The sequence below is a fragment of the Channa argus genome, chromosome 18 (genome assembly GCF_033026475.1).
Source record: "Channa argus isolate prfri chromosome 18, Channa argus male v1.0, whole genome shotgun sequence".
NCBI lineage: Eukaryota > Metazoa > Chordata > Actinopteri > Anabantiformes > Channidae > Channa > Channa argus.
The window spans coordinates 19,787,983-19,799,046 of NC_090214.1; the positions used below are offsets into that span (position 1 = coordinate 19,787,983).

At 39.4% G+C, this 11,064-nt stretch overlaps 2 protein-coding genes across 5 annotated transcripts in view; both read right to left on the reverse strand.

The window, feature by feature from the left end:
* The window catches only part of shroom3 (shroom family member 3), a 70,538-nt gene extending 59,787 nt beyond the window's left edge, over nucleotides 1-10,751 (reverse strand). For 3 of the 4 annotated variants that reach the window (XM_067483542.1, XM_067483541.1, XM_067483540.1), the window contains exons 1-4: nucleotides 10,632-10,751; nucleotides 9,745-9,864; nucleotides 9,251-9,631; nucleotides 9,041-9,154 (exon numbers count right to left, since the gene is read on the reverse strand). In XM_067483542.1, coding sequence (XP_067339643.1) covers nucleotides 9,041-9,154; nucleotides 9,251-9,631; nucleotides 9,745-9,864; nucleotides 10,632-10,728 — 712 coding nt within the window. In that variant the 5' untranslated portion in view covers nucleotides 10,729-10,751. The remainder of the gene's footprint in view (nucleotides 1-9,040; nucleotides 9,155-9,250; nucleotides 9,632-9,744; nucleotides 9,865-10,631) is intronic. The other variant, XM_067483543.1, reaches the window with a different exon arrangement.
* On the reverse strand, nucleotides 2,918-8,013 carry LOC137103317 (uncharacterized). Its single transcript, XM_067483553.1, has 3 exons — nucleotides 7,369-8,013; nucleotides 7,024-7,140; nucleotides 2,918-5,895 (listed from the first exon to the last, which is right to left on the reverse strand). The coding sequence occupies exons 1-3, from the start codon at nucleotides 7,973-7,975 to the stop codon at nucleotides 5,285-5,287; spliced, it is 1,335 nt and encodes a 444-aa protein (XP_067339654.1). The 5' UTR covers nucleotides 7,976-8,013; the 3' UTR covers nucleotides 2,918-5,284.
* Nucleotides 10,752-11,064: the final 313 nt, after the last annotated feature.

Here is an 11,064-nt window from a genome sequence, read left to right on the forward strand (position 1 = left end):
TCCCCCTGTCTCTCTCTCTGTCTCTCTTCCGAAAATCAGTTTAGCATCACAATAGGATTTAGTGCGACTCACTGACCGAGGAGAATAGAGACGGAGAGAGGGAGAGGTGGAGTGAGGTAGAGGGAGACAGAGAGGGGGTGAGGGGTGAGGGCAGGAGAAGAGAGGGAGACAAGAAAAAAAAGCAAAGCAAAGAAGTTAGAGAGAGAGTGAATAAGAAAGAAAAAAGGGAAAGACGAAATTAAAGTACACAAAAATAAAGTTAGGACAAATAGGGGCAGCAGCAAAATAAAAACAAAAATACCCTTTAAAATGATAAAATTACAATATTTCAATAATGGAAAATTCTAAACAAATAAAATAAATTCTGATATTTTAATGAAGCCTTTTATGGTATTTAACTGACCTCAAAATACAGAGTTACTACTTTTTAAAATATTGTGCTCAGATTAATGCAAAACTCAAAAGTTCCGCTTTACAGAAAATACAATCACACTTCATTCGATGGTACTTCAGGACAATGATTTCTGTCCAGTGACCTTTGAACCACTAGGTGTGGCCACTATGGTTTGAAAGGGCTACAGTGCCTTTAAAAAGAAGTGTTTTTTCGCCTTTTTTCGACAAAACTTCACATGAACGACTCGAAGTGCAACCTAAATAAAAATGAACTATTCTATAAACATTCATGGCTTTAAAGTTACTCACCTAAATCATCATCCTTCAAAGGACTCATGGGTGTCTTGGTGGCCTATCATAGAACTAGTCATTTAGTTTTTGAAGAGGACCTGCCCTGGGCAGATTTATACTTGTGTCACAATCTTTCCCTTAACAATGAATATATTGTATTTAATGTTATTGTGCCATCCCCTCATTTGGACTTTTTATGGAGTGGATTGAAGTGTTATTTTGTATTGATGTTGGACTTTTTGGCCATGGATACCTATGCACCAGTAATTGTGCCTTCCACATACAGGTGTACTTCTTCTAGAATGCAACACATTCACTGACGTCAGGTGATCTCTATTGAACTGTGTGAAAACAACTGGTTGCACCAGTAAGGATTTAGTTGACTTACTTTAAAAGGTGCTGAAACCATATGCACTTATTTTCAGTTTTATTGTCACTTTGATTAATTTACTCTGTGTATACTGTATATATCTATTTTCACTTTGACATGAAAACTTACAATAATTGTAATTATTATTGTATTATTATTAAATCGGCTGACTGGTGCAGACAACGTGAATAGGCTGCTATTAGATCATTCCATCGTGACTTTGCAACAGGTGGCTAATTAGAATGAAAGTGCATGTGTGAAACAATGATGGTTAACAGCAGCAGAAAGGGATCAGCTTGAACTGCAATGACCTTTAGTAGTTTGTGGATAACAATGTACCTCTAGGCCAGAAAGGAATAAGTCATTTCAGGCTCTGGCTGCACACAGTGGGTCGAGGACACACTGAAGGATTTTCATTTTCCTAAGTGAATGTGGGAAGTGTGGACTAGAATCAAAATTGGAAAAGAAAACTGTTACCGAAAAAATGAAAAGCATCAAGCTGTGAATAAAAAAGGGACACAGGTCTTTATGTTTCCTGAAGTTGAGTCGTCGAGCTGTAAACCAATCCTCCAAAATGGAGCTGCAACGATAGTGTCGGACACCGTTTCCATTCATCCTTAAAACCAGATTACTAGGGAGGACTAGAGTTAAGGTTCTGGTGGATGAAACAATTTACATGGTTCACAATCAAGTTGGAATCAGCTAAAGATAGTCAGGCTGGGGTTGGTCAGGAAGCACCTGGTGTATTTAGCAGGTATGTGGTCATAATTCAGGGCAATTTGAAACGTTGACCTGAAGATAATGATGAAGTTATTTGCAAAGCAACCTGTTCAACAGGCACTGGGATCGTTTCAGCTAAAACCACAAATGCAAGCCTTAATAGAGGTCCTACAGGAAAAGCTAGCATCACCCAGGTTAACAGCATTCATAAACACATCCACTACCGCACACAGTCATATGAAATGTTAAAATCTGTAACAAAGAAATGAAACAGAAACAAAGGTGTGAAGACAGGTTTTACAAATCTGTAACATGTTCGAAGAACCTCTTCATCTCCTCCACACCGAATGTGATACATTAAGACTTCCCTCTGATCTTACAGGCTTAGATCTTCTCTGAATGGAAGACCACCCAATAACATTTTAGCCCCCCCCCCCCCCAAAAAAAGGCTACAGGCGTTTTGCTAACTTCTAAAAAACAAAAATTCCAGAACGGAAGCTGCCCTTCAGCTTGAGCTGGGTGTGTTGCTACTGGAGAATGTGTTTCAATGGAAGTGTCTTCAAGTGTATCAACTAACAGGGGTCACAGGTCGTAGGAGCATTGTTAAGTGGCGAAAAGAACCTGGTTTCTGGATGGATTCAGGTAACACACAAGGCATTTCGTGTTTCACCTAAAGCTTAGTGTGATGGATGAAGGTTTTCTTTCTTTAATAACTGTGTCTGAAGAAGAGCCAAACAATCCCTAATGACACAGCATGATCGTTTTAACCTTCAGAGTTTAAGGGTAAACTCAAGAGTGACTAAGCAATCATGTATGGATGGGAGAGTTATTCCTCAAGGCTGGAGGAATCAGCACTGAAATGTTGTGATCATATCTAACTTGCATCAACAGAGAATTTTAAGGTTGTTTTCCTCTTAAATTGGCAAATAGTCCAAGACCAGCATTACAGTAAGTGGACGTTTGAGTTAAGGTGGCCAGTGTGGAGAAAGACACTATGCAGTGTGTGATCAGTGATCACCATCTACAGCACAGTCGAAGAATTACAGTCAACAGTTTAAAATATTCCTGCAGTGGGGTATTTGTATTTGGCCAAATGGACATATTAGCTCTAGTTAAGTGCTTTCAGTCAGGAGTATTTTGAAACAGGTCTTTACATAATTTTAATGATTCAAGTAGACTTCAAACCAAGTGAAAGCAGTGCTGAATGGGGAGAATCATCCCACAGGAATATGAAGATTTAAACTTTACTGAAATAAAAGAAACATTACTATAAACCATTACTGCAGATCCTTATACACATACATTTAATTTATAGTTTACATTAAAGTCCAAACTTGAGAAGACAAATTCCTGTGCAATGACTGGAAATACAGTTACTGTAAGTCTGATAAGGCACTGAGTCAAATTTAAAACATGTGCAAACAATGAGAGGACAGACAATGATCGATCAGAACATTAATACCAACTGGTGGATGTAATGTTGTGGTGGACAAAAGGTTAAAAACTGTAGAGCTGGGGATGACTGACAAGTGTCACAACACACAGAGCCTCACAGCTTGTGTATGAGGCTGTGTAGCTGCAGGCCGTTCACATTGGCTATGCTGCCCCCTGTCAACCAGAACATTAGAATCAAAATGTGATATTAGTGTTGTGGTTAACTGGTGTAAATCATTGTTATATAAAAAACTGTTACCTACAGCAAGAGTAAAAACAACAACAAGAAAAAACACTTTCAAAAATTACTAAATAACCTAAATATTTAACACTAAATATGAACAGAACTAACGTGCATAGATTAAAAAAGATAACTAATTAAAGCCAATAAATATTAAATAGGAAAGTTCTGTAATAAAGGAGAGGCTACGTGTAACATTGTCAGAACTGCCTATAACATTAAATGAAGCACACTGAAATGTCACTTGATTCAATTGTTTACACACCGTTATCAGTTTCAATCTCTGAACTCCACATTTCCAACATTTTTTTGGGTGGTAATGTAGGACATCACACACACACTGCCTTTTCTCACTTTCTTTACTCTAATGTGAATTTACACAGCAGGGCCAAAGCCTCTGGAAGGTTTAAACAAAGTTGCCTCTCACTGATCCAAATCACTTAACCCCTAACATTCCTTACTATGTGTGCTGGTATTCAAAAGACCACTCCTGCTTTTGTAACACGCAAGACAAAACAGTCCTTCCTGAGCCCCAAGTGTAAAATGTTTGGTGGTACCTGATCCTAAAAGATCTTGAACCTTTAGAAATAGCACTATGCCCAGACTAGGGTTTAAGGGGGTAGAACAAAACCTAGACCATGGTTCCTAGTGGAAATGCAAGTAGAAGAACTAAGTTCCAGAAAAGGTTCCTGGCCCTGGTCCCAAGTTTGTGAAGAGATGCCTGTGAACACAAACATTTTTCATACACAACACAAAACATTCAACGCCACTTTTTTGGTGCGACATTTGAACAATAAGATTAGTAAAAGGACACACAAGGCTCAAACTATCTTGACTTCTTGCAATTTGTTTCTAACTCTGGGTGAATTTTTGGCATCAATCATTTACAAAATAAAATATACACTGTAGAACTTTAAAAATACTTTTTTTAAAAAGTGTTTAAAGTTTAGTTTTACTGTGATTTTAACCACAATACTGGAACGCAGACATAAGTGACAGTGCATCACAGGGCAGGATTTGTTGGCTTTTTTAGTGCTATTAAACGCTAAAAATATCTGCTTGTGAAAAACATTGGTTCAAGACAAAATGCCTTTAATTGCAATTACTGAGATACTAATGTTGCATTTGTTTTTACACAATGTTTTCGGCAAAAAGCTGTTACCTTTTTCAAGTTAATAATTCCAGCATTGACATTAAAATATGCCATGCCAACATAATAATAATATTAGCGTTCGGAAAAACTAAATGTTTGAAATAGCATATTTTCACATATGTGATTTAGATTTCTTGGCGAAATATTAACATTACATTGCACAAGCTAGCATTAGTGATAGCATGCTAACATGTAAGCAATACATTTTAGTCACACATAAAAATGCTGACATGGTAATTATTGGCGTGTTATTATGCTATGCAAAATTCAGGTGAAACCTAATTTAGACTTTGGAGGTTGAGCTGAGTCTGACAAAGCTGCCCAAAGCTATGCGAGCTGAGTCTGAGATGGCCTAAAGATAAACCGTACTATTGTTCTTTCAGCAATTTGGTTCTCCAGTGTGTGATGGCTAATCAGCCCGTTAGTCATTCACTCGTACCTGTTATGCCCTGTGTACACAAACTGCATTCTACCACTTTATCAAAGTGAAGAAGTGTATGGAAATGTGACGAAAGACGGGATTTACGAATTGTTTAGATGCTTTTCATGCGATTTGTCGCCTGTAACAAAAATGTAGTGTAACACCAATTTGATTAGCAAAATAAAAGCAAATAAAACCATTACTGGAATGTCACCTTGGAAAGAAATGATCTAAAAATCAGTGTACTCATGCAGGGAAACGCTAAACTTCTTCTGACACACTGTGGATCGTATCAATTATCATCTTCTTTAGTTTTTTCACTTTTTCAGGTGGGGTCTCATTCAGACACTCCTCCACATACTTTAGGAACCCCGCATGTTGTGACGCTGGTTGGCTTTGACAGAATGTCCTCATGAAATCCATCACCTCACTGGTGGTCATTGGTGCGCTGCAGTTCGGACGCTTGCGTCCCAACAGTCTGTTGTCAGTACGAGAGGAGGAGGATGTGGAGGGGGATGGGGAGGAACAGGGAGAGGAATGCCGAGAGTCTGGGGGTGTAGGTGAAGGTGGGGCTTTCAGGCTCGCCAGCGTGTTGTTTAGCTTGGTAGTTTGGTTGGTGGTGTGCTGTAAAGAGGACGGAGAGACTTGTCTATCACAGTGGAGAAGGCTGGACTCTGGTGGTTCGTGGAAGTGTAGGTTTTCAGGTCGCTCATCCTCATCACAGGAGTCGCACAAAAACAACAGGTCACGGTAGTGTTTCCATTTTGGAAGATAGAAGTCCTCTGAACCGCAGGTTTTGTTTGAACTGACCACCTTGTGCTCACGTTGGAAAATGGTTCGCAAATTCCTGAACTTTGTCTTTATGTCTTCCACTGAAGGATGAGGAATAAGAGAATTTGTAAGATAGATAAAAGCATTTGAGGAATAATTTTGGTAACATAACAATTGGTATGAGCTTGTAATATCTAAAAACTGAATGATTAGTCATCCCCGAACCTCAGGGTCAGTGGTTTGACTCCTGGTCCTCCTGGCTATTAGTCGAAGAGTCCCTGGGCTAGACACTGAACCCTCAGGTTGTTCCTTGCTCGTAAGTCACTCTGGATAAAAGTTAGCTAAATTACTGATTGTAATTATTATAGTAATTATAATAGTAATAATAAATAGTGGATGGTGGAGTTGGTGGAATGGTGAAGGTAGTTATAATGTGCCCATTTGAACATAGGGGAATTTAATATCAATTTTTGCACATCTTACTTTATGTTACTATTTTATATTGGTGTGGAAAAATAGCGTTATTAACATAAAAACCCATAATGAATACTAAGGATAGAATTCTTTATTATTCAGAATGTAAAACAGTCTGGGGGCAGCTGTAGCTCAGGTAAGGCATTCGTTCACGGACCACAGGGTCAGTGGTTTGATCCCTGGTCCCGCTATATGTCGAAGTGTTTCTGGGCAAGAAACTGAACCCTCAACAGCCCCTCCCAGACTGTGCAGTGCCGGTCCAAGCCCGGTAGAAACTGGGGAGGATTGCGTCAGGAAGGGCATCCATCTTAAAAACTGTGCCAAATCAGCGGACAATGATCCACCGTGGCAACCCTGAACTCACGGCGTAAGCCGAAAGGACAAAAAAAACCCCCAAAAATCTAAAAAGTCTCACAAAGTTGGGTGCACTGTTTGCTTAAATTTTGATATGAACAGTTTTGAATGACATTTCAGTTTTTTTTTTCTAACTAAGTTTCCACCTGTCATTACAGTGTTTCATTATGCACTTACAGTATATATCGCTTTTCTATTAGTACTCAAAGTGCTTTACACTGCTTCTTATACACATACACACACGAAAGTGAAGGCGTGTGACTTCTTTCCAAATCAACAATATGTCTACATCAGCTCTTCAGAACTCACCTTTTTTGTAATGCCTCTGTAAATGCACCTAATACCCCAATAGCTATCACTGATGTGCTATCATAAAAACACAATAACACTGAAATTGTTACCTGTGAATGGGATGGGCTCATTATCAGACAGGAGGTTGCTCAGCGTCTTTAACAGACTCAGTCTCAGCATACGGTTCCTGTAGCTCTCTGACTTGTGGTTCCACAGACAACTGTGCTCTGGAAGCAGAGTGACACCTATGTAATTGAAGCCTCACCCTGTATTATTTTTCTGACGCGACTTAAAATATCTACTTAACATTGCTGAGTTTAGAAACCAGCTCCCATATTTGACTCATCCCACTGCGAACTTGTTTTGGGCCGTACTCCAAAAAACACAGCAAAAGTAGCTCCTAACACTCCAACTTACTAGAAGCCCACACAGGCCTGAGCTATGAGGACACTTACCAGAGTAAAACGATATGAGCTGCTGAACTTTGGCGTCACTCCAGTGGCAGCGGGAGTCTGTGTTCATTCTGTTGTCTGCTTGAAGTGAATTGGATACAGAGAAATTTAGAGAGGAGGGGTTTGTGCAACGTTTGGTGTGCCGTGGAGAAGCAGACTGAGAAACTGAGAGTGTGGAAAGAGCTGCCTGGCCAGCTAATCTGACATTATCCAGAGATGCAGATTGGAAGGTTTGGTATGTAGCACTGATGTTGCTTTTGGCGTCCCTCTGACTGGAACTGGAGTGAGCAGAGGTGTTGGTAAACTTGATCCTATTGCCTTGGGTGGAGCAAGAAGAGAAGCTGCACACGGTGGAGGGCGAAGTTGTCTGGTTTCCATGTTCCAGATCCTTGTCTTCCTTTGGCATCAGTATCTGCAGGTCATCTGTGCTGTCGTCTTCATCACAGGACTCACTGAGGAAGAGTAGCTGCTGGTAGTGTTTCCATTTGGATACATAGAGTTTGTCAGATGTCTTGCTGGCCTGGACTGCCTTGTGTTCACGATTAAAAACTGTCCGAAGGTTCTTGAACTTGCATTTTATGTCTTCAACTACGAACACAAAGAAGACCATGAAGACTATTTGAACTGTTCAAAAATAATTACCACCTTAGAATATGTCGTTAAACCAAGAGGCCATGCAAGCGAACATATGTAATTTACAGAGCTCATGAAAAGATGATGGATACCTGCCCTCACTGAATGGAGGTGGAAATGTGACGATCTGGGGATGCTTTTTGGCAATGGGGGAGTGGGCAATTTGCATCTTCAATCAGCTAGGATACCAACTCAATACTGAAGAAGCATGATATTCCCTCTAGGCAATGACTGACTGGGGAGAACTTCATTTTTCAGCAAAACCAAAGTATTTTACACAGTTATGTAAGATTTATCTGGAAAGGAAAGTAGCTGCTGAAATACTCTCAGCGATGGCTCGGCCAGCTCAATTGCCAGATTTGAAACCCATTGATCTGGTGTGTGAGAAAGACCAAAGTATTCAGGAACACTGCCCAACCAGCACAGCAGACCTCTGGAAAGTTCCGCGAAAGGCCTGGAATGAAATCACACCTAAATATCTAATATATTATATCTAAATATAAGGGCTTTTTTTTGATGAACGTAACATGCTAATTTTATTTGACCATTATTTGTGCCCCATATGCTCACAAATTAATTGTTATTTTTTGTGATTTTTGATGAATTGAAAATTTAAAGATATAGATAATTTAAAGATAACAAAAATACGACTGTGTAACTTTTTCTTGCCTGTGTGTGTATGAATATCTCAGTTTAAACTATTGATGTGTTGGAATTATACTATTTTAAAAAAGAGGCTTCAAACTATTTGTAAATTATCTATAATTCACATAACTGTGACTTCATTGGCTCAAGGGATGGTTTAAAAGATGAGGGTATAACGTACAAGATGTAATAAAAATGTTTTTTTAAAACACTTTTGCTACATTTTTTTGAATCCTATTAATCATAAAAAAATTAAACATCCTCTTTTAATTTTCCACATGGGTCAAATACATACATTTTCTAATAGTCTTACTTATTAAGTCTGGATGGAACCCTTTACTCTGATGATTATAATATGCTGTGAAGTAGCCACGACAAGCAGCAATGCAATGTTTACCTGAGAAAGACACAGAGTGGTCGAACAGCTGGTTCCTAAGAGTTTCCAGAAGCCTCAGTCTGAGCTGGCGGTTATTGTGGTTTTCAGACTTCTTGTTCCACAGACAGCTGTGTTCTGTGCACAACGACACACAACAACAACAACTCAGATGAGCTATGCAGCACTGTCATTACGCCTGTCACTGAAAGAGTAGTAAGTGTGGTTGTTTACCAGAGTAGAAAGCTATTAAGACACGTTCCCTCTCTTCAGTCCAGTAACATTTCACCATGATGTTGGATGGGACACAGGTGGAGGAGGAGGACTGGGATGGGGAGAGGGAGGAGGCAGATAGGCTGGGAAGGAAGGAGGTGCTCAGTCCTGGGGACACAGGAACTGACTGGGTCTCCTGTGGAACAGTCAGTGGAGAGAGCTGTGGGTCATCAACACAGACATCTTGCTCCCAGCAGTCCCGCAGGAACATCAGCTGCTGGTAGTGCTTCCACTGTGGCACAAACACGCCATCCGACCTGCACACTTTGCTCACCTTAACCATTTTGTACTGACGTTGAAACGTGGTTCGAAGGTTTTTGAACTTATTCTTGATGTCTTCCACTAAAGGAAAGAAAAAAAAAAAAAAAAAAGCAGAATGGTAATAAAAATATATCTTTTGTATATTTTTTGTACACAAATAGCAGCTTTGAAGGCCAAGGGCTTCACAGCCTTACCAGTGAATGGAACAGGTGGGGGGTGCGCTGACAGCAGGATCCTCAGGCGGTCTAGTGTTTTCAATCGCAGCTGGCGGTTCTTGTAGTTTTCTGACTTGTGGTTCCACAGACAACTGTGCTCTGGGAGGGAAAACGAAGCAGACAAACTATCGTTTAACTTACAGGCTTCGCAGTGTTGTGGCAACTCCAGTTAATACGCACAGTACTGTGAAAATGTCTCAGGCCAGCATTAGATTTGATGTTTTAGCAATGATATGGTGACTATTTCAATAACTATTTTTTATTTGCAAATATGTGGAAGAAACAGATATGTCAGATGTAGGATTCATTAACTTTATAATTTCATGAGCTTACTAAGAGTTATTAAGTGGGCAATTTCATTTGCTAGTGTCACATACGCTAGCTTCTGAACAATTAACACTATTGTGTAGAATAATTATCAACTTAAAGTATATCTACACATATCCTATCTATAGAATACCACATAAACTGTACTGCTACCTTGTTATAAGTTTGTAACTTCTAAATATGAATTGTGTTAACGTTAATTAGCGTTAGGCTACAGTAACTTAATAAAAATGCTCTTAATGAATTCATAATGCGTAGCCCCTATAAATTCTAGAAATTTCGTTTGTTTATAAAGCCTAACATAAATATTGAAAAAAAAAAAAGACATTTTTAAAAAGCCAGCTGCTAAGTTGAATTTAGTTGCTAGTCGCCACTGCTATCACCACACTACATTGCTTTCTGCTAATACCGGTCGCTTCCGTCGAGCAACGGTTGCCAGCAAAATGTCCCACCTTCCGACAACACATCGATGAAAACAGCAACTTTTAAATCACTTCAATAATGGAATGGAAAACGGCTGCTCTGTTGTTTAGACTCACTTGAGAAAAACGTTATGAGTGTCCTCTCCTTCTCCTCCGTCCAGTATCTCTCCGGTGTGAAGCTGAACGATTCAACCTCCATATTTGTTGTTGCCATTTGCTCATGCCTTACGCGGCTGCTAGGTCACATGACCGACAATCTAGACTCTAATTGGACGATTTTTGGTGGTTCCTGGACAATGACCCACATTGCCCAGTAGAGGTCACTTTTGCCCGGGCGTCATTTCCATCAGTGCAGCTGTTAACTTAATGTCCTTTTTAATTTTCAAATCAGTGTAATGCAACTCGGTTGATAATTTAAATTAAAATGTACAATAAAGTTTATAAATATTTCATTGTATTTAGAAAATTATTCTTGATCCTGACAATGGACAGATTGACCAGTATCTAGTATATGTTAATGTTTTTATATTGGTTGAAAGATTTGCATAAT

What these genes read in the sequence shown, in the direction of transcription:
- LOC137103317 (XM_067483553.1), bottom strand. Translation starts at nt 7,975, where the DNA reads ATGGTCTTCTTTGTGTTCGTAGTTGAAGACATAAAATGCAAGTTCAAG. An exon ending in GCTCATATCGTTTTACTCTG is followed by an intron (nt 7,141 to 7,368) that starts GTAAGTGTCCTC and finishes CTCTGCTTCCAG; the next exon opens with AGCACAGTTGTCTGTGGAAC. An exon ending in TGAGCCCATCCCATTCACAG is followed by an intron (nt 5,896 to 7,023) that starts GTAACAATTTCA and finishes CTCATCCTTCAG; the next exon opens with TGGAAGACATAAAGACAAAG.